Source organism: Elgaria multicarinata, chromosome 22 (assembly GCF_023053635.1).
Source record: "Elgaria multicarinata webbii isolate HBS135686 ecotype San Diego chromosome 22, rElgMul1.1.pri, whole genome shotgun sequence".
Taxonomy (NCBI): Eukaryota; Metazoa; Chordata; class Lepidosauria; order Squamata; family Anguidae; genus Elgaria; species Elgaria multicarinata.
In genome coordinates this window covers 7,541,902-7,567,859 of record NC_086192.1, presented here as the reverse complement: position 1 = coordinate 7,567,859, position 25,958 = coordinate 7,541,902, and the positions used below count along the sequence as shown (strand labels likewise).

At 45.5% G+C, this 25,958-nt stretch overlaps 1 protein-coding gene across 2 annotated transcripts in view; it reads left to right on the top strand.

Moving 5' to 3' along the window:
• TADA2A (transcriptional adaptor 2A) overlaps positions 1 to 25,708 on the top strand; it is a 34,899-nt gene extending 9,191 nt beyond the window's left edge. For both annotated transcript variants that reach the window (XM_063146361.1, XM_063146360.1), the window contains 12 exons: positions 2,037 to 2,128; positions 2,220 to 2,374; positions 4,276 to 4,364; positions 6,480 to 6,552; positions 8,220 to 8,283; positions 10,870 to 10,913; positions 11,816 to 11,926; positions 16,335 to 16,406; positions 17,973 to 18,105; positions 19,411 to 19,454; positions 23,308 to 23,381; positions 25,303 to 25,708. In XM_063146361.1, coding sequence (XP_063002431.1) covers positions 2,037 to 2,128; positions 2,220 to 2,374; positions 4,276 to 4,364; positions 6,480 to 6,552; positions 8,220 to 8,283; positions 10,870 to 10,913; positions 11,816 to 11,926; positions 16,335 to 16,406; positions 17,973 to 18,105; positions 19,411 to 19,454; positions 23,308 to 23,381; positions 25,303 to 25,488 — 1,137 coding nt within the window. In that variant the 3' untranslated portion in view covers positions 25,489 to 25,708. The remainder of the gene's footprint in view (positions 1 to 2,036; positions 2,129 to 2,219; positions 2,375 to 4,275; positions 4,365 to 6,479; positions 6,553 to 8,219; positions 8,284 to 10,869; positions 10,914 to 11,815; positions 11,927 to 16,334; positions 16,407 to 17,972; positions 18,106 to 19,410; positions 19,455 to 23,307; positions 23,382 to 25,302) is intronic.
• The last annotated feature ends 250 nt before the right edge of the window (positions 25,709 to 25,958 follow it).

Here is a 25,958-nt window from a genome sequence, read left to right as displayed (position 1 = left end):
GGGGTTGCAGTCCAACACATCTGGAGGGCAACAGGTTGGAGAAGGCTCTTTAAACTCTCAATGCATAAGCAGCAGTTTGATGTCTTGCCCCCAGCTACTAGAAGAACTCATTTGCGTTTTGTGCATGTAGACCTGAAAAAGATGTATTAGTCAGCAATGAACATTTACAACCCTGTGCATCAAATTTGGCTTGTGGCCTCTGGAGGGAGCCCTTGAGTTATAGCGACGTAGGCGCCATCTCGGACTCCCGCAGGTGTGAAGGAGAAAGAAGCCTCTCAGCAGCACCTGCTCTTGGATATATCAGAATTCAACCGCAATAAGAGGAGAACAGGAAATAGAGCCGCGTGTGTAAATTAAGAGCGTTCCTTGTGGTTACATTCTTATAATGGTTTAGCAATGATAACAGATCAGTCAACTTTTTGAAGCAAACAGATGTATGTGCTTAGCGTTCGTGCTGACTATGTGCAACCACTGAATCACTTTAAAAAAAAAAGTCGAACTAGTGGGTTGCCCAGAAATGTAGCTTTTCCTGACCCCAAACTGAGAGGGTGCAACCATCCTCCCCTCCCTTCTTCTTTCGGTAGAGCACACAAAACGAAATGGGAAGCACTTCAAGAAACAAGCCGTAAGTCAGGGGTGCGGGGGTTAAACTCTTTCAGCTTAAGGGTTGGATTCAGTGTTGCAGAAACACTCAGCAGCCACAAGGGGCAAAGGAAAAAGGGGATAATAATTTTAAAAAAACCGAAAGAGCAGCGTATTTTAGTTTAAGCCTCTTCCTGCTAGTAACTAAGCATCATAAGAATCATAGAATCATAGAGTTGGACAGGGCCTATAAGACCATTGAGTCCAGCCCCCTGCTCAATGCAGGAATCCACCTTAAAGCATCCCTGACGCTGTCCAGCTGCCTCTTGAAGGCCTCGAGGGTGGGAGAGCCCAGGACCTCCCTAGGTCATTGCTTCCATTGTCGTACTGCTCTAACAGTCAGGAAGTATTTCCTGATGTCCAGCTGGAATCTGGCTTGCTTTAACTTGAGCCCATTATTCCGTGTCCTGCTTTCTGGGATGATTGAGAAGAGATCCTGGCCTTCCTCTGGGTGACAACCTTACAGTCTTCTCTTCTCCAGGCTAAACATGCCCAGTTCTTTCAGTCTCTCCTCATAGGGCTTTGTTTCCCAACCCCCGATCATCCTCATTGCCCTCCTCTGAACTCTCTCCAGCTTGTCTGCATCCTTCTTGAACAGGACACAATACTCAAGATGAGGCTTAACCAGTGCCAGATAGCGGGGAACCAGTACCTCGTGCAATTTGGAAGCTGTACTTCTATTAATGCACTCATTTCATACTTTTAGAATGGGGAAAACTACACAAAAGCTGGAAACTACCAAGCAATCTGTGGTTGGGGAAAACGGAGTAGGGCCAAAGACAGGCGGTGTGGCCATCTGGAGGAGGTCGGATCAGGATCTGGGGATGAGGGAGAGGGCACATTTGGCTGGAGGTTTCCTACCTGTGCTATAACTGAATAGCATGGGAAAGTGGCTGGAAGTGGGGGGTTTCCCATCCCTGTGAACTGCCCGGAGAGCTCCGGCTATGGGGCGGTACAGAAACATAACAAATAATAATGGTTATGGGATGTTTCCCACCCCAATTCAGACTGATCAGGATGTGCAGTGAAGTATTCTTGTTCCACAACTAGAAATCCTTCCGTTGAAGACTCCCAACATCAGAAGGAATAAAAAGACCGTTTTCTTTTGAGCTGGGTTGGGTTGGTGGATAGATCTTGGAGTTCTTGGGCCGGGTCATTGTCACGAGCTAAATCTGTAGGAAGTTGTGGCTTCAGCGTGTCATTTTCATTTGTGCGTTTAACGTATTGTTGCTCATCTTTTAGGGACGAGACAGGTTAAGAAATACAAACGAAGGCTGGAATCTGCATAAAGGCTGCTTGAATTCCATGGACCTCAGTAGGGTTTTAAGCAGCCTTAACTACGTACAGAGCTGCAGCTGAAATTAATCCTTTTCAATGTTTTCCTCCTTCTCCAGACCTCCAACTTCCCTGTCCTTGATCCTACTTGGACAGCTCAAGAAGAAATGGCCCTCCTAGAAGCTGTGATGGATTGTGGTTTTGGAAACTGGTAAGAATTAATACCTGATCAGCCAGATTGCAGATGGTTGCATTTTAATCAGATCAATATATAACAGGCACCACTCCCCTTCCTCTTGCAGGCAGGACGTAGCCAACCAGATGAGCACCAAGTCAAAAGAGGAGTGCGAAAAGCATTACATGAAACACTTCATCAACAATCCCCTTTTTGCATCCTCGTTATTAAATCTGAAGCAGGCAGAAGAGAACCAGCACACGACAGCCGTTCCGTTTTACTGTAAGCACCTATCACAGGGAAAGATGCCGTTTCCCACTGCTTTGTTCCTGTGTCTAGAGAAGGGCCTACAGAGACCTGAGGCAGGACATTAGAGGCAAGCGGGCATTTAAGCAACAAGAATCTTAATTACGTATGACTGACAAAAATATATATATTTAAGTGGTGGTGAGGGTTCCTGTATGGTATTCAAACCATTGCTATAATAAATAGGGATGTCAGAGAAATCAGGTTGTGGGTTCTCCCACACTAGAGGCCTCTGGACAACCACCTGTCAGGGATGCTTTAGGGTGGATTCCTGCATTGAGCAGGGGGTTGGACTCGATGGCCTTGTAGGCCCCTTCCAACTCTACTATTCTATGATTCTATGTAATCCATTTGGGGGGTGAAATTCAATGGGGTTTTCTAGGCTCGGCTCCTTGGTCTTCGTTTCACTTCCCACTGCAGCGCCTGACTTGATCGGTAATGAGTCAGGCCACTTCAGGGGGTTCCTGGGAATTTTGCACATTTTTTAAAGGTTCTGCAATTTGTGCAAATTATGGCTGAATCTGTGCATTTTTTGGCCGAATACGTGTAATTTGTGCACATTCGGCCACACTGTGCAAAGTCAGCTGTAACTTGCACAAAACGCTCAGAAATTTGTGCGCATTGCAGAACCTTCCAAAATAAAGCCCACAAAAAGTACCTGGAGTTCAGGGAACAGCCCACAGCTCAGCTCGCAGATGCAAAGTGAGTCACTCCGTCGAGCCAGAAACGAAATGGATTTCCAGTGACAGACATCCCTAATAATAAGTTTGCAGAGCGGGGAAATACATTATGTGATGCTACAAAGGACTTAATTTACTAAATTACCCTGATCTAATTTGATAGTAAAGAATGAGTGGAGAAGGCACGTTAGATTTTATGACTTTGGGCTTTTATAAATTTTATTTATTACCATAATATGCCCGTCCTTCCTCCAAAGAGCCCACGACACCATACATAGATCACCTCCACCTCCACCCCCAAACAACACTGAAAAGTAGATCAGCCTTAGAGCGAATGACTCTCCCAAGGTCACCCAACTAGTTTCATAGCCGATTAGGGATTTCAGTCCGATCTGTTCATTTTAAATGATTTATATCTCACCTGTTTAAGAAATAATCTCCACAGGTGGCTAACAATACTTTCCTGAAAACAGCTCATATACAAAACAACAAAATAAAATCACACAAAAAGGCATAAAAAGCAACAGTTGTCACTGATTAAAAGCCAGTTACCCGAGGGAACAAAAAATCTATGTAGCCTTCAGAAAGCTCACCTAAATAAAACTGTATCAGTTAGATGGCACAAAGACGAAAGACAAGGGGCCAGGGAAACCTCACGAAAAAGAGGGTGCCGCAACTGAGGTGCGGACACAGAAAAGGCCCTGCCACACACCCCAGCCAATCCACCCTCAACAAAGAAGAGCCTGTCCACCCAATCTCAGATATGGGAGGAGGCAGTCCTTTAAATACCCTGGGCCCCAAGCCATTTAGGGCTTTAATGGATTGTTGCTCAATTTGATATTTGGGGACAAGAGAGGTTAAGAAATTATAGTGTGTGTGTGTGTGTGTGTCTGTGTTCTGAATAGATAGATCATAGGATTCTTATGCTAAGTAACCATCCCAAATCCTGATTTATTTGTATCCCATTTTTCTGCTCATAAAGCACTCAGAGCAGCTTTGCAACACAATATAAAAGAAGAACAGATAACACAAGCTGATGTTTGTGTCTCTTCCTGCCAAGATAGTCGTGTTTAGACCAGCTTTTAGCTCCCCTCTGCCCCCACTTTCCTCACACATTGCTTTGGGAATCAGGGAGGCGCAAATAATTGGCACGTTTGTTAAAAGGACCTAAAGCATGTGTTCTTGTTGTTTTTTCAGCTGTTGAAGATCCTCCGAGACCTACCTTTGATTCCCTACTCTCCAGGGACATGGCTGGATACATGCCAGCAAGGGCAGATTTCATTGAGGTAGGGCTCTCTCTGAGATCATATTTGCTTTTCTTACTGAATATATATTTATTATTGAATGTACATGGTTTCCCATCCACAAATATTCTTTGAGCAGCTTACAAAAATGGGCTGGGCATAAAGCAGTGGCGTAATAGGACTGAAACGCCCGTATCCCCCGTTAATAATTTTGCAGCTGCATTTTAAATCAACTGCAGTTTCTGGATCGTTTTGAAAGGCAGCCTCCACATACAATGTATTTCAGTAGTATAAACAGGAAGCTTATTTCATCTTTGTTTTGTAAATCACCCTGCTGAAGGACAGCGGATTAATTGATTGATTGATTGATTACATTTATATACCACCCCATAGCCGAAGCTCTCTGGGCGGTTTACAAAGGTTTAAAACAGTGAACATTAAAAACAAATATACAAAAATGCAAAACCATTAAAAGCATAAAAACAACGATATCCAGTATATTCCTCTTTTAAATAAAGACATGAAATAAATGACTTCTGATCCCACTATATAATACCCTTGCTGCCATCTGCAATGTATTTCTCATGCAACAATATTTTAGAGCTTATAGGGGGATTTTAGGATGAGGATGGCACTGATTTGGGACTGTTTGCATATCTGAGCAAGCGCAACATGTAAAAAACTAACTTGGAGCTAGCTGGGGAAGCAGAAAGAATGGCTTCAGGAAAAAATAGGTGCAGCAGAGATAGTCAACAACCAGGGAGAGGTACTTCCACGGGGAAAAAGCGGGGAGAATTATTATTTGCAAGCCCTGATAAGATATCAGGTTTCAGCAAAATTCATCTCAGGATGTGGAACAGGGCTTGTTACAGCCAGTTGCTGGCTTGGGTAAAATGAATTCAGCTTGCTCCCACGTAATAGAAAAAGCTGCTTTACCATAGGGAAGAATTAAAGACAGGCTTTTCAAAGGACACTTTATTTCTTCCAGCGGTCATGGCTTTATTATGCTGCTGTGCTGCTGCAATATTTATTTATTTAGCCTCAAAAATCCCCAAGGCAGATTACAGCATAATTAAAACAAAGTGTAGAATCAAATCAAACATTAAAAATAGAGCAACACTTAAACCATTCGCACCAGCAAGGAGAAAATTAGAACAACCCAAATCCCTAGTAAAATAAAAACGATTTAACCATTTGCCTAAAGTCTAAAAGAGAGAGAGAGCTAACAGGTTTCTCGAGGAAGGGCATTCCACAACATCTGTACGGCTGCTGAGAAGACCCTGCCCCACATCCCAGGCAAGTGAGCCCCTCCAGGGAAAGGGGCATGGAGCAAGGCCTCAGGCAATGATCTCATAATAAGGGTGGGCAGTCTTATGCGGGAGAAGATACTTCCACTATCCCAACCCCAAACCATTTAGGGCTTTATACATCATAACCAGCACAGTGAATTGTGTCTGGAAGCCGTTTAGAAGCCAGCGTACCTTGAATAACACTCGAGTCATATGCTCTGAAAAACGGATCCCAGCCAACATTCTGGCTACGTTTTGCACTGTGCGTTTGTTAACTTTGCATTCTAGTGACACCTAGCAACAGATTACAAGCATTACAACACACGGGCACCCACAGGCTCTAAACCAGACAAGGTGCACAATTCCTCCAATTTTGCACTCTCAATCAGGCAACCAGAGACAAAAGATAGCCACATATATTGAAGATATAAAAGTACCATTGGTTTCAGTTGTCAGGTGATGCTGGCTTTTGCAGCTTAAAACATAGACGTGTCTTAACAATCAAGAAAATAAACAGCAGTGTGGGAGGTAGCAATTCTAACACTAGATCCAGTATTGCAGTACCGTTATTGCTGGGTCAGGGGAAACATGGCATGGAGGCTTTCACACCCATTGGACTCTCGAAAGGCCCCCTCCATCCTGTGGCAGGCATCCAGCAGAGGAGGAAAAGCTGGCTTATGTTCTGGGAGTCCCTACGCTTGTGCTTGATGCTTCAGGGCCATTTGCTGTCTGAAGCCTGGTAATTGAAGATGTTGTTGCAAAGCTCTCGGTTATTTTTACCATTTACTTGTCTGCTTTTGCGTTATATGAAGGCTCCTGAGCGTTAACTGTGGATCTTCCCCTCATTCCTTTGATCTACTTTCTACAGGAGTTTGACAATTACGCCGAATGGGATTTAAGGGATATAGATTTTGTGGAGGATGACTCAGAACTCTTACATGGTGAGTTTTGAATGTTGAGAGAGAAAACACTTCTCACTGTTGAAAATCCATCTGGATTCCCCCCCCCCCAACCTTTTTACTTTGCTGAATCTATTTTTTTTTCCTTCACAAAAAATAAAATAGTTTAAATTATGTTTCTGGAACCATCTTGGGAGCAGCCATCCTTTGAAACATTTACATTTTCTTGATTAGCTGGTATTTACAAATATAAATTTTAGTCCGGGTATTATTATTTGGTAAAAAAAACACATACAACTTTTTTAGGCCCTTTTCACTTTTGCATCTCACAGTGGGGGAACGACCTTAGCATGCCACAAACCCACACTGCAAGAGTTTGTTTATTTATACTTGAGAGTTAATCTTCCCAAGACAGCTACAAACATAGTGAAACTATAACATTTGCCACAGCGAAACATAAAACCACAATACCTGCTAAAAAAAATTAAAGTATCACGGACACAGAAATATTGTACCGGTTGCGCTTTGAAACAGTGGGAAAATGACATATATAAAAGCAGCTAAAATAAAAGTAGCACAGAAAAACCAAAGATACCCATGTTGGTCCATGAGAAAAAAAAATCTAACATTCACTAAGGGTTCAAGGGGGAACTGGAAGTTGTAGGACTTTTCTTTTTGTCTAAACTAAGAAGGTCCGTTGCTGGGAAATCCAGTTCCTGTTTGGCTTGATGGAGGTTTACGACATATTTTGCATCTGTGAGCTGAGCTGTGTGTGGCCTGTTCCCTGGGAGTTTATGGTGCATTTTTGAAGGCTCTGCAATTTGCCCAAATTTCTGAGCGATTTGGGCAAATTACGGCTGAATCAGCCCACGTGACTCAAATTCCACCGTAATTTCCCCGTTTTGCAGACGTTCTGTAATTTGTGCAAATTGCTCAGAAACCTCAAAAAGTGCACAAAATTCTTGGAAAAATCCACGGACTGGCCAGACTCACTGCAGATCAAGTTGATCGCCGCAGCAGGAAACAAAACTAAGTCCGAAGGGGGCTGAACCTAGGAAAGCTCTTTGAACCCCACAGCCAAATGGATTTGCCCTACATCTCTAGTCTAAACACGCATAGGCTTGTAGCCTAATTTAAAAGTAGCTTGTAACAAAAAGGTTTTCAAGGCCCTTTTTTTAAAAAAAAATACCATACCATACATCTTTATTGGGATCCATAGATCCATGAAAAAAACAAGAATCAAACATGAAACATCAGTTTTTTAAAATAAATAAATAAATCACTGAATTAGTGGCCGTACATATTTGCCTAAGGGGGAAATCCCATAAACCTGGAATAGTATGACCTTGTTGATGGCTCCGCTGCTCACGAGAACACCCTGCCTGCAGCATAGGATTGCAGCATGCTGCAGCGCCGCAGCTCCCTCGCTATTGGGCATGCATTTGAAGGGGGCGTTATTCTGCTTCCATTGCGGCGGCTTAGAATGTTCTCTCTCTCTCTCTCTCTCTCTCTCTCTCTCTCTCTCTCTCACGTCTCAGAACATGATTTGAGCGGTCCCTTTCCCGCTGGGGCCTCTGCCCTTTTTCATGCCGCGATAAAAACAAGTTGTTGTGGAGGGGATTTGGGAGGTAAGCTTGGGGCTAATTCCCCATATGAGGGACTTATTCTTTTGGTCTTCTTTTTTCTTCTTCCCTGCCGAACCTCTGCAGCTCTGAAGATCGCAGTTGTAGATATCTACCATTCTAGGTTAAAGGAAAGGCAACGCAGGAAAAAGTGAGTTCCCGGCTCGTTTGTTTTTTCCCCGCGCTTTCGAAATCCGAGCATGCCTCGTCACCAAACAATAATTAGGATTTTGAGGAATAGCCGTGATGAGGTGGGCAGCTGTGCCGGTTGTTGTAGCTGTAAAGCCAGGCAGGGTGCATGGGCGAGGGGAGCTCAAAAATAGAGATTGGACAACTGACCGTATGGGCAGAAGGTGCAGGAAGTGGGGTTGTGTGGGGCAGCTGTTTTAGGACAGGGGCAGAGGACCTCTTGCTGCTCGAAGGCCAAATTCCATTTCAAGAAGCTCTCAGTAGTGGACCGGGGGACGGGGAACCCAGCCAAGGACTTTTAAAATTGTCATGTATTTTAAATGTTTACCTTTTATATTTTAAACTTTTGTATATTTGTATTTACAGGTTTTAAATGTATATGTTTTAAATGTTGTAAGGCCGCCTTGAGGCCCAGCATTGGGCAAAAGGCGGGATACAAATAAATATAATAAATAAAGCTCTTAAGGCCAGTAACTGAACCTTAGGAGACACATTTCAACTTTTTAAAATGGGGGGAACCAAAACGTCAGTGTTTGGGGTCAAGGGGGGGGGGTTCTCAGGAACCTCAGAGGGATTGTTTGGGACCCTTGGAGAGGTGGGTTGGGATTCCAGGCGCCCCTGTTTTAGGGCTTCGTCAGGAGATAAAGTTGTTCCTCCAAAGGTTGTTGGACAAGCACTGGCATATGCCTACAGCAAGGAAGGACACACTCAGTTGCTGTTGTTGCCAAAGCTCTCTTCAGAGCGCCCTCCCCCAATAATCAAGGTATGGAAGCTGGGCTGTCCTGCAGTGGACTCTCCATCCTGTGCAGGAAATGGGTGCTTCACCCTAGAACCCCAAGGAAACACATGTCCAGTAAGCAGCAGCCCATCCACTGACAGAATAAGAAAGCTGGTATAAGACTATATGAAGCGCACCGGACGTGTGTCTAGTCACTGGTGGGTCAATGTGGTTCTCCGGAGTCTGTTCTCGAGCCTAAAGCCGTGGAACGTATGAAGCAGAGCGGTAGCGAACCTGCTTCTTCCGCCAAAGGATGCCAAGGAGGATGAGTAACGTTGGTGTCTCCAAACTTGTGCTTTTAAAGATGTTTGTGCTTTTGTGAGCCGTCACATCGCCCCTATTTATAGAAGGCCTCAAGCTGCATAAAAGTTGCATCAATGCCTCCGCTACCCCCTTAGTATTGCAAATCAAAACTGGTTCCAAAGCTGTCTATATTTATTTATTTGTTAAATTTATATACCGCCCCATAGCTGAAGCTCTCTGGGCGGTTTACAAAAGTTAAAAAACAGTGGACATTAAAAGGTATACAAAATTTAAAACCATCAAAAAATATAAAAACAACAGTATACAGTATCCATTTTTAAACAACAACAGTTCTGGGGTCCATTAAAAAACAAACAAACTTAGCATATGTTGTTAAATGCTGTTAAATGTCTGGGAGAAGAGAAAGGTCTTGACCTGGTGCCGAAAAGATAACAATGCTGGCGCCAGGCGAGCCTCATCGGGGAGATCATTCCATAATTGGGGGGGCCACCACTGAAAAGGCCCTCTCCCTTGTTGCCATCCTCCGAGCTTCTATATATATATATATATATATATATATATATATATATATATAATCAGTTGGCTGAGCCTTTAATAAGTACTTCTTTCTACATTATTCCAGTGAAAGCAAAAAGATAGCAAGCAGGAGGTTCATTTAGGCTGCAGTTCCTGTTTGGGGAAGGAAAAGGAAATGCATGTACAGCCATCTTAGGCCACAGCTAGACCTAAGGTTTATCCTGGGATCATCCAGGGTTCGCCCCTGCCTGAGCACTGGATCCCCTGTGTGTCACCTAGATGAACAGGTTTGACCCCTGGATGATCCAGGGATAAACCTTAGGTCTAGCTATGGCCTTAGTGTTGGGGCACTGCGGTGGTGACTACCTCCACAATGATGGGGACTCACTCGGAGGCAGTTTGGCTACAGGCAACCCAAGTGGATGGCTATCTACAAGCCTGGAGTAGCTATGTGCCATCAGCTGTACCTATTTTCATGGATTTGGGAAGGTACCCAAGACAAAAGCCTGGTCTATAGATGTAATTGAATGAGGAGGTACAATGGACAAGTCAAGTTGGGGATCAGATTGTGGGATGTGGAAAATTCCCAACCGGCAGAAAACTAGAAAAAACAGGAAAGGCTGGGCTAAGGCCTCTCTCTCTCTCTGATGTACTAATTTATTTTTTTCTTGCATAGAGGTTTTTTTTTTTAACATGGATAAGAATTTAAAAATGGCATTTTCTGGCCATGGTTTGGAGTGTTAACAGTCCATTCTGCCATCTCAGGATTCTAGCATCTCATTCTTGTAAAGAACAGGCCTACTGTCCTTCCCCGAAGCAAGCTATTCCGTATTAGACTAGTCCTAAGTCCGTATTAGACTAGTCCACTCAGCCTTTCCTGGAAAACCTTGAAAGAAGCAGTCCTGCAATTTTCCATAGATAGCTTTTCTCCAGTGGGAAGCCTTTTAGTCAGAAATGGTCCTAATTCAGGATGTACTTCTCTCATTACAGAATCATAAGAGACCATGGACTCATCAATTTCAGAAAGTTTCAGAGTGAGTACATCAGCAGTTGGCCTTGATTGCCATGATGTTGAGCTGAAATTGGTCCTAAACAGAGCTACTTGAGTCAAACTAGTGCTTGCTGTTTGTGAAATTATCTCTGGCTCATACTAAAGAAGTGTTTACTTAGAACTTCTGGGGCCGGCAACTTGTAGTCCTCCAGATGTTTCGGCCTAAAATTCCCATCAGCTGTGGCCAGCGCAGCCTATGATAAGGGATCACGGGAGTTGTAGGCCAAAACATCTGGAGGGCCACCAGTTGCCCACCCTTGAGTTAGATGTTTGTGCATCCAGTGAGTGGTCTCAGAACATCTGAACCTGCGCCATTGCTGGATCTAAGTGGGCGTGGGACCTGTTCAGTCTTTTGGATGGGAGACCTCTAGGAACCCATGTAAGAGCAGCATATGGACCATTTGTCTACAAAAAAAAAAAGCTAGGTTCTACTTACAATGCACTGTATTATTGTACTGCAGTAGACAAAGCATTCAGTGTCCACATGCCGTGATCATCCACGCCCCCTTTGACTTACCTTATCAGCACTAACTGGCCCAATTTGTCATATCAAGACCTTACCTGAATGCTTGGATTCTGCTGGGTAGAAACCTCCAAATCCATTCCTATTTCTTGCACAGCCAACATCCGTGTGCTTAGAAAGCGGAATACCTGTGCCCATACCATGCTTGTCACTATTTTGGCTACAGATCTTGTGTACTAGAGTGTTGGTAAATGTCCAACAAATCATTGTTAACAGTGGGGAATTTTGACCACTTCTGTCTGACCTTAACTTGGCGTGAAGGAGGCTGCATCTTAACTCTTCACATAAGTGTAATCTTCTTGACTCCGTCCTTGTCTTCCCGTCTAAGAGTGTAGCTTTCTCTGTCGTCATTTGTCTTGTAGTTCTGGAAAGAAGATATCCAAAGGAGGTTCAAGACCTTTATGAGTCGCTGAGACGCTTTGCAAGAATACTGGGACCAACGGAGCATGATAAATTCATAGAAAGCCACGCACGTAGGCATCTTTTCGGTTTTCTGTTTGTGTTCCTCCATTAGGGGAGAGAAACATGTCAGCTGTGTAAGCATCAGGCATGAATTCTCTCTAGATGTAAGACGTAGGAAGGCCCACCTAACCCCCGCCACCAATTACCTTGGCATTTAGAGAATTGCTCTATAGAAAATGGTGGCACCTTTTTATCAAGTCAGCATCTGTTGGGAGGAGAATGCAGGTTTTGGATCTGCGCCAGGCTCTTAATAAAAAAAATGGGTGAGGGTGAGTGTGCACAGACAAACACATGCATTTGGCTGTGTTACAATTATATAGTGCACAATTGGTTTCTTTTTGTTACTTCAGGTGATGGTTCTGTTTACAAAGCTGTTTGGCTCTTCAAAGCATAAAACATACTGACCAGTCTGGATATTACAGCTGCTTTGGTTAGGAGAGCCAAAGCAATATATAAATAGTTTAATTATAGGCTGGTCTAGGGACACAAAGTCTGCTGAAAGCTTTTGAGTTTTTATTCCCAAGCGCACCTTTTTTTTAAAAAAATAAATCAAAAAAGCCAACAGTGAGGCCATGAAGTCTTTCGTTTAGGACAAGAGGTCAGAGAAGGAAGCAGTTCTCTTCATTGAAATGGTAATTTAAGAGTTTGAAGGGTTCTTATCTATATTGAACAGACATAGAAAAAGAAAACCCAACCAAACCTTCTGTTCCACCCAGTGAATGGTTTCCACAAGCCTGCATCACCCAATTTCAACAGATTGATTTTGTTTACTTGTCAATACTAGCCTTACTAGGGATGCAGCAAATATGTGTGATTTTTTTCATTTCCTGGAGCAAAATACTACACAGTTTGTGGGTATATGCCCCCGAACAAGGAAGGCTTCTAGACTAGTTTCTAGACTGTTGTTTCAGACATACACAAACACATAGCAGCAACGCCTTGTGCAAGATGTTTTGGAATTAACTGAATTGGACCGATTAGGGAAGCTAGACCAGGTTCAAGCACAACTGCTAATTGGTCTCTTGCTTTGAACAAGCAACTCGAACAGCACAAGGGAATCATACGCAATTAAGCTAGGCCTCCGTGCCTTTAAAATGGAGGCACAGTGCACAATGCGTCTCGTGCAAAATAATTGAGAGACTCTTTCCCTGATTGAAAAAAATAAATCATATTTGGCTTTACAGATAAGTTGTCCCAAACAGGGACACTTGGGGAGGGGGGGAGGAGTGGAAAAAACCCTGCAGAAATGAGCTTGCCACATATTCCTAATCTTTAGAAGTTTTGCCGTCCTCCAGGACTTGTGGCAAAGTTTCAGTTTAGCGAACATGCCTGGTTCTATGGGTTGAGTCATGCTTTGCAGACTCCACAGCTTGTGTTTCTGTGAGCGGCTTCGCCTTTCAAAAGAGTCTGGCTCATGTGGTTTGCATAATTAACCATCTTTAATTGCCCTATCGACATTCCAACGCAGGTAGTTGAAATTTGGATCCCCCTAAATTTCCTCTTATTTCTGCCTGCTGAAATTCCTGATCGACGTCAACATCAAAGCTGTTCTGAATTCCATAACTAGGTACTTCCCCAGTAATTGGAGCGGCAGTTTCTGCATAGCTGTGGATCTAATTTTCTAACCCTTTCCTAATTAGTGATATGGGCGAGGTTTTGATTTAGTTCAAATATCCTTGAACACGATTAAAGGCATGTGTTATTCATGCCTCTGAAAATACAGCAACCTATAGGATGGTTTGTCTTCTCTGCCCTGCCGCTGTGTATTATTTCGAAGGCCAAATACTAAATGATAATAATAGTGTAAAAATATTAGCATTTATATATGGATAAATATATCCGTGGATCGCTGTTTTGGCAGCTACCTGCTGTGTTTTTGGCTCTTGGGCTGCATCATCACCAATTTATTTATTTATTATTCATTTATTTATTTATTTATTTATCATACTTATACCCCGCTCCTCAACCAAAAAAGGCTCTCGGAGCGGCTTACACTTAGCAAAAAAGACAGTCCCTGCCCTCAGGCTTACAATCTAATAAAGACATGACACACAAGGAAAAGGAGTCAAGGAGGGAGGGAGGGAAGAGAGAGAAAGAAAGAGAGAGAGAGAGAGAGAGAGAGAGAGAGAGAGTCCAGAAGGAGCAGGCCCCGATGTTACTTCTGCCTGCTCCTGTCCCCTTGGTCCTTCTTCTTCCCCACAGGGCCAAGATGGCAGTTTGCCCTGTGGGGGGGGGGGGGGAAGAGTACAGCAGGAGCAGGCCCCAATGTTACTTCTGCCTGCTCCTGTCCCTTCGGTCCTTCTTCTTCCCCACAGGGCCAAGATGGCAGTTTGCCCTGGGGGGGGGAAGAGTCCAGCAGGAGCAGGCCCCAATGTTACTTCTGCCTGCTCCTGTCCCCTCGGTCCTTCTTCTTCCCCACAGGGCCAAGATGGCAGTTTGCCCTGGGGGGGGGGGGAAGAGTCCAGCAGGAGCAGGCCCCGATGTTACTTCTGCCTGCTCCTATTTATTTATTTATTACCCACCTCCCACTCTGGATCGAGGCGGAGAGTAAAATTAAATACAAAATTTCCATAAAATGCATTAAAGAAACTGATTAAAAAACATATAAAACTGATACAATATTAAAATAACAATTGCACACCTTAAAATTCATCTGGGTAGGCCTGCCAGAAGGGATCAGTCTTTATGGCTTTCTTAAACTCGGAAAGGCTATTCAGTTGAGGAATCTCTCCCGGCAAGTCATTCCACAAACTGGGAGCAGCAGAAGAAAAGGTCCTCTGGGTAACAGTGGTCAGCCTAGTTTTGGCTGACTGGAGTAAATTCTTCCCAGAGGACCCGAGTGTGCGGGGCGGATTGTATGGGGGAAGGCGATCGCACAGGTAACCTGGACCCAAGCAAAAACTTTTGGCTCGTGTCTATTGGACACCTCAACATATCTTTAATAAGGAATTATCTAACTGGCTAATTGCTGGTGGCGCAATGCAGCTATTGCTTCTTTCAGACTGAGGTTTTGGCAATGTTCAGTAGTTGCTTCTTTTGGGGAAGAGATTATTACACGGATTATTTTTTTTACTGGGGGAAAATTACAGTCATTACAGTCTTTAATATTCATTGATGTACCTGCTGATACTATAACATTGGAAGGATAAGCACTCTCCTCCTGTAATGCAACGGATTGAGGACCTTCCAGCGTTTTCAGTCTTTGAAGGAGTGGCATATAGCCGCCACCTTCAAATGGAAACCTATTTGGATATTTGGTCCACTTTTCTTGAAATTACTAGAAAGCTGTATGCATTTCCATCACCTGCTAGGTGAGCTTTATCATTGGAGGCACCTGGGATTGAACCGGCCGCTTCTGTACACCAAGCAGGTGCTCTGCCACGGACTTGCGGTCCCTTGTTATAAAAAAAATACGCAGCACAGTAAAAATTTTCATCCTTCCAATATTCCTTCCATCTGTATTACAGGGATGGGGGGCGGGTGAGCTGAGACTGAGAGAGTAGTTTGCCTAAAGCTAGGAGTAGGCAACCTGGTGCCCTCCAAATGTTTAGGATGGCAACACACAATCTCTGACCATGGGCCATGCTGGCTGGGGCATATGGGGGTTGTAGTCCCAAACATCTGGAGGGCACCAGGTTGCCTTGCCCCCTGGCCTAATGCCATCTAATAAGCCTGTGGCTGAGAAGAAATGTGAACCGGGGGGCATTTAGTTCCTGCACCATGCCAATTAAAAAGATATAGGGCAGCCTTCCTCAACCTGGGCCGCTCCAGATGTGTTGGACTGCATCTCCCAGAATGCCCCAGCCAGCTGGCTGGGGCATTCTGGGAGTTGTAGTCCAACACATCTGGAGCGGCCCAGGTTGAGGAAGGCTGATATAGGGCATCCTGTGTTGTCAGTGCTTTGACAAGTGCTTTTCAGGAGTTGTGAAAGTGCGATGTTATTGGGAAACACTTTTTCTGAATCTGGCCAATATATGGCCTGAGGGCATATTGTAAAGGACATTTGCAGGCCATTTATTCTTAAGCGCAACTCACTCTAGCCTATGGACTTGCTTGAGGCAGCTCACGGCATTCCAGGTCCTTTTTGCACTCCACCTCACTTCATTCGCCGTTATCGGCGTGGAGTCAGGGAGCTTGCCCAGATACTAATGCCTGCTCCCTGTCAAGACGCTCGAAACTTGGCAAAGCTGGTGTTCCAAGGGAGCCAGACCCTACTCCTGATTCTGTACGAAGCACCAGTGTGACATCGAGGATAGAGAAAGCGAACCGCAAGCCAAGTTCTCTCAGCCCAACCTATCTCACAAAATCGTTGTGAGGTTGAAATAACTGAATGTGATTGCTGAAGGGCTTTAACAAGAGCCAAAGCCTAACCTATACTTGATTATTTTTTAAAATTTCTCAATTTTTAAAATTTCTCAGTGGAGTTTGAGCTGCGGAGGGAAATCAAACGGCTACAGGAATACAGGCTGGCTGGGATCACCAAATTCTGCAGTAAGTATATGCTGGCTAAGTTCACCAAAGCTGCACTGTCATACTTACAGAAAGGATGTATTAAAGAAGCCATTTCCATCTGAAACACGTTCATATGGTGACAGACTTCTTTGGGCAGTGGGGGTGGGCAGGGGACAGCACTTTGAAGAGCTTTGAAACTTTACTTTTTAGGCAGTGCCCCAGATGGTAATTGCTAAATTCCACGATAGTGACCAGCTCTGAAAGTATTGGAGCATGAGCCAGCTGACTCATGAACCCATGAGTGCCTTTGATCAGAGGGAGACCATAACTGCATGTCTTGTCATCAGAAGCCAGTATCCTGCTGGAAAAACAATCTCTCCCTCTGCTCTGCCACTATACAAGGCTCAGTAGAGCTTTTTGAGTCTGCCTACAAGAGCAGCACAGCCCAATAAGAGTTCCCAAACTTCAAGATATTCAGGACTCCGGATGAGGCTTGTGTTCGTGACAAATTATCCCAGGGCAACAGAGTGTGAACTCACATCAGTAGTGATGCTCTTGCACCCCAGGAAATAGATGGTGTGTAAATTATAGCAGGGTCCTTTCCAAGGAGGCGTCATTCCTAATTCCATACCAGCCTTTCCCCCAATCTGGTGCCCTCCTAATGTTTTGGACCACAGCTTCCAGTATCCCTGACCATTGACCATCATCCTGGCTGGAGCGAATGAGAGTTGAAGCTCAAAACATCCAGAGGTTTCGCGACTGCAGTGCATGGGAGAGAGTTGAAACCACTCAGTGGAGGCTGGTGGCTCCAGTATCAGTAGGGCTTTGAATCCGCTCTGGGGGGGGCACTCTGAACTCTAAAGCAGCTATCCAAGGTGCTGAACCCATTTTGGGGCTAAGGGTTCAGCACCTTGGAGAGTTCCTTTAAGGTTTTGACTGAAATCCAGAGTGGATTCATAGCCCACTGCCATCAGAGTCACCACCCTCCACTGACAACACTGGTGCTGAATTGTGTATACTTTACTAAATCCATATTAACTACAGTATTTTTTTAAAAAAATCGTTTATGTATGGTAAATCTTGCTTTTTCAAGGCCCGGCAAGAAGTGTCAGAAATCTTCATGCCATAGAACCTCTGTGTTTGTTTCATTGACACCTGTTGCTTTATCTTTAAATGAGACGGACACACATATATTTATAGAAGGTGCTCAGCTTTGACACCTGCTGGCACATAGAATTTTTTACGGTTCCCGTTGGGCCTTGTTCAGTTTTAAGACTTGATGGCACAATCCTATGCATATTTAGAGAGGAAAAAGTCCTATTACTCCCAGCATTCTGCAGCCAAAGTTATAGGACCTTTTTTTTTCTGCCTAAGCACGCCTAGGATTGCACGCTTTGCGGTAATAATTGCCAACATTTACTACCTATCATAATTTAAGGGAGTTCCAGCTATTGAGGGGCATAGAAATGTAATAAACGTGAGAAGCTGTTGCTATTGAGTGAGGCACAGCCATTACTTCTCTTGCCAAGGGAAGCCTGCTTGAGAAAAATGCGTTCGAAAGATCCTCCTGCAGCCCCAAACTAACCAGGCGTTCTGTTGGCACAGGCGCGAGCACGTACGACTGCCTCAAGAAGACCCGCGAGGAGGAGCGCCTGAAGCGCACCATGCTCTCCGAAGTCCTCCAGTATATCCAAGATAGCAGCGCCTGCCAGCAGTGGCTCAGCCAGCAAGCCGACATGTATGGGGTTTTGTTGTTAGTGAAACTAAGATCAAACTGAGATGAAGTCGCGCTTTCATATACCCTGAATAAGCAAACTATTTTGCTTGGGGAGGGAATGATGGCATAGTATAAATACAACAACAACAACGCAGTAAGTATCTGGTTGAATCTGCCCTTTTAGAGAGCTCTGTCAGTGTTGGCAAGGAATAGGCCAAAAATAGGGCCGCGGTTCTTTTTCAAGGTCTCTGTGCATCACGCCCACGGGCTCAGGGCCTGCGCAAAGCCCATACCTGTGACCATTGGTAGGATTGTAGTTACAGGTAAGCAACCTGTAACTGCAACCCTTGAAACCGGTCAAAGAAAGAAGGATGGGACACCGTCAGGCAAAGCAGGCGTTCCTATTTCCTTTCCCAGGCGTGAGGGAGTCATTCTGGTGAAAATACGATGATGAGCATTACCTCTAGGATCAGTGCTAAATGAAGTAAAAATTCAGCCATCTCTCTGGCTGCTGAGAAGTTCCCAGCCGTTGCCCACATATTTTGAAGCCGATCTGCATCCGTAAGGCCTCGTGGCTTGTTTTTCCCTCTTTGTGAAATCTGCCACCACGACCACATTCTAGGCTGTTTTCTTTGCCCTCAAGGTTGTCATGGCCTCAGTTTTTAACTAACCACACTGAGGCCAACAACCAGGAGACGTGAACCCCAGGCCCCACACCTGAACCCCCAGAGACAGCAGCCCTCAAGCCTGATTCCATCGAGGGAATGGAACCCCAAAGGTCTCCAGCTCCTTCCGTCTTCAACCTGCTCACCAGTGCAGGCAACACCCCCAAAGTGAGACCGTAGAGAGGCAAGTGAGTGCCGGGCTCCAGGACAGAGGCCTGGCCCTTTGAGGCCCTGAATTCCTCAGCCAAGAGCAGAGTGTGAGGCCGTCGTGCCCAAGACGTACGAAAGGGTTCAGTTGAGACTGAGCTTCCTTGTCCGGAAAAGTAATCTGTTCCGTCGGCTCTGTCCAGAGTCCTAAAAGGCCTGCCTCCAACCGGCCTTCTTTACTCGACTCCTAGCACTCAACCCTGCTTGCCTGTTCTCTGTCCTCTCCTCTGCCTCAGGCCCCTTGCTGGGCCTTTGCCCTCCCAACCTGTCGGTTGACACAACGGGAGAGTGGCGCACACCGACAGCCGCCTGCCTGAGGCCCAAGGCCTCAAGGCCCATGGAACAGACATGGCAGGAAACCGCTCAGAATGTGGAGAAATGGATTGTGCAACCTGTTCTTATGCCTCGTGAGGCTATTCTCTAATGCCTTTTCTTTCTTTCGTTTAATTTCCAGAGATTCTGGCCTGAGTCCCACATTGCCAGTTACGTCAAATTCAGGTATATGTTTTTCAGACTGCAGTTATAGGCCTTATACATCTGTCATCCATCAGTTTCAATACTCTTAGAAATGGGGAAATAAATCGTGCTCATTAACAGTTAAGTCATCAGCCACCTGTCCCAATATTAGAATAAAAGCCTTCCGATCCCCCACTCAGACGTTGTTCTGAACAGCTGCAGATTCCTCCAGTCCACCTTCCCTTCTCTGCAAAGGCACCAGGAAGCCATCAATCCAGCCCCCAAGCAGAGCCCTTCAAGAGGATTCCTCTCCAGTGGGCGATACAGGCAGCGAGTAATGCAATGCACTGCAGCAGAATGCCAGGAGGAGAACAAAGAGCCACAATTAAGGCAGCACACGCATGACCACGCCCCTCCCAAGATCGCCTGCCAATCTGACTTGAGAAGGACTTTTTCCGCTACTATGGCATCCCGTGACATTCCGCTGCACATTAAGGGCAGCCTGGGAGTTGCAGCCTGGCTCCTTGGTGTGCAGGCATTTGCATTTCACAAACCCCCCACACACACACACACACACACACACATACAATGACCTGGTTTGCACGTAACAACCCACGAATTAATCTATGGGTTCTTGTGCCCAAGTGGGAGAGAGCGAGTGCACTGCCTCCCGTGCACCCTCCACGTCTGCTTTTGCTCAACAGCCTACCATTGGCTCATTCATAGGTTGTTGAGCAGGACGTGCAAACCCAGATGCATGGGTCGTTTAGGGGCTAAACATGGCTTATTGTTGGGTTAACTGCTAAGGCCCTAAACAACCGATCAGTCCAGGTTCACACGTCACTCTCGGTAACCTGCTTGGCTTTATTCTGGCTGTACTTTTGAATGGTGGTTTTATATTGGGCCTGTTCAGACAACACACTAAGCCATGGTTAGGCCGCTAACCCTTTTGCAGTAAATGGTTAGTGTGTTTAGCCATGGTTATGTAGCCACCAGGGTTAAGAATGTTTCACACAACATGTTAAGCCATAACGTTTAGCTCAAAATGCTTAACCACTGTGGCTTAGCATGTCATTTGAACAGGGTCCATGTGGCTTTAAGCTTTCATACTATATTTTATGTTGTACTTATGGTTTTAACTTTTGTGAACCGCCCAGAGAGCTTTGGCTATTGGGCAGTACAGAAATGAAACAAATAAATAAACAAACCTATGACCAAACCGATCATAGGTAGTTGACTAAAAGCAGAACTGGCTGGGGTGCTGCAGGCAGCTCGTCCTCAACAGACCATGGTTTATTTAAACCATGGGCTGTTGCTATGTTTATGTGTCTACCTTGTTTTTATATACGAGCATTCATATAATGAACACGAGGGGCTATAGCTTGCTGAGGGAAGCCCCTGCTTTGCATGTAGCAGGTCCCAAGTTCAGGTATCACTGGAAAAACTCCTGCTCAAAGCCTAGAGAGCCATTGCTGCCAGTCAGTGCCAACAATACTGGGCTGGATGGACCCAGGGTCTGACTTGGTATAAGGCAACTTCCTGTGCTCTGTGTATACCTGTAAAAGTCGGAATATGCAAGAGGCTCTTGGCTGGCTGTCCAAAACTGCTGGTCCAAATGTAAGATTGGATATCAGTGGAACTGAACCAGAGAACGACTTAAACTCAGTAGCAATTAATACTGCTTGTGGGTCCTCTAGATGGAAGCGAAAGGGAAGCTGCAGGACATGGGTGCTATTAAAAAGACAACAATGACGTTTCGGTGTTGACGGCTCATAGTCTAATAGGTGTGTTACCCATTACTCAGCTGCACATTTCCAGTGACTACCTCTCATAGCCTGGATAAACCTCAGTGTGAGTAACGCAACAACATTTCTGCTCTGTGATGTGTAACCTGTTTGGTGCTGCAAACCTCAGTGGAAAGGTTCCTCCATCATATGTGCCAATGAGGTCCAACACATTGCATTCATAGCCTGGTGTACTGAGTTTCGGTCCCCACTTAAGCCACAGATGTCCTGAACAAATTACTTCTGATAAACATGTTTTCCAGGAATTGCACACCATGGAGCTTAATGGTACTTACTTCCTGGTAAGTATGCCAAGTACCATTGAGCTCCGTGGGGCTTAACAGCTGAGTAAACAGGCTTTTTTATCCTGCTCTGTCCCAAAGGCTGAGTAGATTACAATCAAATGCAAAGCATATACAGCAAAACCAAAAGAAAGTGAGATAAACGTTGAATCCTTCCCCCACCCCCATCCAATTCCCCAGTGCTTTGAAAGCCCCCTTCCCTGGTCACACCCACCCTCCAACCTCCCCCACAATGGTGGATAGAGATGTCCATCGCTGATTCTTTTTTGGTTCCACGATGTGGACGACTTGATGTGCGTCTGCAAGCTGAGCTGCAGGTGTTCCCCAAACTCCGGAAAAAAATTTTTTGCACATTTTGGGGAAGGTCCTGCAATTTGTGCAAATTGCAGCCAAATTCTGTCACAATTTGCGCAAATTCTGATGTAATTGGCACAAATTCTGATGTAATTGGCACAAATTTGGCTGTAATTGGCGCAAATTCGAACGTAATGGGCACAAATTGCAGAACCTTCAAAAATTGTGCAAAATTCCTGGAAAACCTGCAAACTGGCCCGACCCGCTGCAGACCCAAGTTGGGTGCTGCAGCAGGAATTGAAACAAAGTCTGGGGAGCCGAGCCTAGGCAAACCCATCAAACTCCAATACCCAAACGGATTTCTATGACATCCCTAATTGTGGCTTTCCAGAGAGCTTCCTCCTCGCCCACCCCCAACCGTGCGCAACACTGTTTAATTCCTGCCTTAGTCTACTCATGTCTTATGCTTCCCATCCATCAGGTGACCACCTGAAGATGTAGCTCCCAGATTTGTTGCAAGGACCCCAAATAAAACAAAACAAAAGATGACTGCAAAGCAGAATGCACATTGAAGGTATTAAGCTGCCCTTCACTGGGTCCGACCCTTGCTCTGTCTAGCCCAGCACTGTCTCATCTAGCTTACGGCGGCTCTCTTGCTCCCCGAGATCCTTTCTCGCTGGAAATGCTGGGGATTGAACCCAGGACCTTCTGCACGTGGAGGACGTGCTCGTCCAATTAACTTTGCATCCTCCCCAAAGCCCTGAAAGCATGATTTGCCAGAACACAGATGCTGGTGCTGTGACAAACTCAGCACAGACGCACGCAGCTCAAAATAGATCTGGAGGAAACGGAGGATAGCATGGTCTCTGATAGTAGCTCAAATCTCTTCCATGCCAGTTCAATCCGTGTCGGGGGGGGGGAACCTTTTGTTTGCGGGAGGCCGCATTCCTTAAGGGATAACATGTTGGCGGTCGGATGCCCATAAGTAGCGAGGGCTCAAGCCAGGAAAGCCGAAGGTGGACAAGGACACCCTTCCCCACCCTTCTCTTCCCTCCCACCAGCAGACTGCCAAATTCCTCTTGCTAGAAGTCTGAACTGATCCCCTGTTTTGAAATTGGGCAGAGGGCCACAGTTTGCCCACTCCCGATCTATTACCAGCCATTCTGATGTTTCAAGTGCCCACATTGATCAAGGTTCTTATTATACTTAAAGCTGCTTTCACAAGAAGCATGAGTTTTCGCCTTCTCCAATGACTCCGCTAAACCTGCATCACGTGTCTTCAGAAGCTAACACTTTCAGCACTCTCAGAATAGCAGGCTAGTACCACAGCTAGTCATCAAAGCAGGATGCAGACTTTGAAAACCCTTGATGTGAAGCAGTCTGCACCATTTTAAAGCACCCTAACTTTTCCCTTTAAGCTACCGCAGCATGGGTGGCAAAAGGAGAAAGAGCCGATTCTCACTGCTCCCCGTTTTCCCCTGTAACACGAGTTGGTGTTTTATTCTCTCCCCACAGGAAGGAGAAGCGCCCCTCCATTGAACCTCACTGGCCTCCCAGGGACAGAAAAACTTAATGAGAAAGAAAAAGAGGTAAATGGGGAACGGAGAATGACAGTGTTATAAAAATCGCAGGGTTAAACGGCTTGTTGGTCGGATGAGCGTTTTATCGCATGCTCGCTACTGCCCACTTATGTGGCGCGACCTCCTGCCGTGTGCAGGAAAAGCGTCGTGATAAAAACAGCCTCTGAATGGGCCACGTGGTCTTTGTTTATTTCCTCATTCCCCTCTGAGGAATGAGGAAGTGCGGAGAAGCAACGGTAAGGAAACACAATCCCCCCCCATGTGATGACGCTGTAAGAAGCAGGGGCTGATCCCCACCAAAACAGACACAACTCTGGCTGACAGACATGTTGTATGATTTGAAGCATACCTTGCAAGTGCCTCTCGCTGCGAGGCATAATGTGCTCGAAATCCTCTTGGTTTGCTTTCACATTTTCCGTCGTTACTCCTTATAAAATCACCAACGTCCTACTGGATTTGCCTGCCACTGTGGGTCCATTTATAAGACGCCATGGCTGGGCGTCATGCAGGCAGGAACGAACGACATCTTTAAGCCTGCTCATATGATCCCTACATCCATTCTTTTCCAGAGTCGCACCTAGAAACATTGGTTTTTTGGGTGCACGCACGGACCTGAATCGCCTACCCTCAGTCAACTGGCTCAGCCATTCTTAAACTGAAAAATGTTCGTATACGCAAGTGAAGATTTATGCATGTGATGTTTTAATGTAAAGAAGCAGATTTGGGGGGAATTAATGCCACGCTTTGAAAGAAAAGGGCCAGCATTTATAACGGAGAAGGAGCCAACCGCTTCCGCACTCCTAGACCCACTGAGCTGGGAGTCAGCCCCACTGAACTGAAAGGGACTTACTTCTGAGTAGACATGTATAGGATTGCTCTTTTGGATTGTCTTCCTTTGCGTCTCCCAACCCTACAAGACAGATCACCAGCTAACTATTACATTGGTATTTCTGGCGCCTTCCAGTGTTTTAGAGGAACGTTCTTGCCCGCAAAGTTGAGCAGAGCTCTGTTTTTCTTCGACGTTCTGTTGTTGCCTTTTGGTTCCTGCTGGGGGTTCTGTCAGAGCATTCCCTTATTAAAAAGGAAGGGAAAAAATATATATAGGCAGCTGGTGTGTCTCCAATGGGGTCATTATAGCATTGGGAACTTCAAAGGAGAGCTAGATTTTGGGACCAGCTGGTGCTGTGTTACTGCCTCGCTTAAATTGAACAGAAGACCTTTTCGGAAGCTCTTATTTCAGTCCCCAGCGAGGGGTTTGCTTTGCTGTAAACGTCCAGCGTGGAAGAACTCTGTAGTCTGCGTAGCCTTGCTCCAAAGATCATGCCTGCTCTCTACAACTGGACAGAACCATGTGCCTGTTTTGTGAGAAAGATAGATAAAACTAAGCGGCCTTAGTTTTGACTCTGGGGGGGATTGAGAGACGGCTTTCCTTCTTGGCATCTCTCCGTCACCCTGCATCAGTCCCCCGAGTCAGTCACGTTTCCTAGCTCTATTAAGAAGCCGTCCCTCTTCCTCCCCTTCCAAGGTGCGCAAACACAGCCCGAGTCTTGGAAGCGAGGGGTTTGTTCCTCTCTCCAGGACCCGCTTTTTGTGGACATTAAATGCCTCCTCCTCCTTCAGACGATAGCAGGGAGGGGAGCGCTTCCTATCGCTTCCTTGGAAGGTCTTCGTTACAGTTGTAAGTGGGTGAATTAGGCTGAAAGGCATCCTTTCTGTGCAGAGAGGTGTCTACGGTGCTTCAGTACCTCCTCCCTTCTCCTCTGCAGCCGGGATCAATTCTACACATTATTTGGCTTCTTGACTTCTGCAGGGTTTTGAAATGTCTCCGTTAACTGATGAGTTGCAGAGCAAATGCAGCCATGTAGAAGTTGAGAGGGTGGGGAGAGAACGTATGATGGGACATGTCGCTGACCTGTGACCTTCTCTCTAGCTCTGTCAGATAGTTCGATTGGTCCCTGGCGCCTACTTAGAGTACAAAGCGGCCTTAACCAACGAGTGCCACAAACAAGGAGGCCTGAGGCTTGCTCAGGCACGCGCCCTCATCAAGATCGACGTGAACAAGACCAGAAAAATCTATGACTTCCTGATCCGAGAAGGGTACATCACCAAAGCCTGATGGGGAATGGCGGCGGCCCTTGGGGACTGACTTGGTCGTGCTTTCGAATCAAAGCCCCTGGATTTCTTTGGAAACGGTTGTCTTGGAAAATTGCGAAGAGCTGTCTAAGAAGGTTGACTTCTCGTACCGCTCTCCTTTTTAACCCCACAATATGTTTGTTATGCTGCTAGGAACTTTTTGGAAAGGGTTGTGGGACGTGTAATCTATTATTAAAATATGAGTGGGCATTTGTTTCTCGCGCCTTGTCTCATAAATATAAAAGGGGAAGAGAAGGAGAACTAGCAAAAAAAAAAACCCACAAGCCAACCCTCCACTTCCCCGTTCCAGCTTCATGTCCCTGCATTAAAACTTGTTTGTTATAAGAAGTTCGGCACGTGCCAGAGGAGCTAAACACTGCATCACATGTTCAAATTACACCCTTCTAAAATTACACCATTCAAAAGGGGGTGAGAGGGAGAGAATGTCAATGT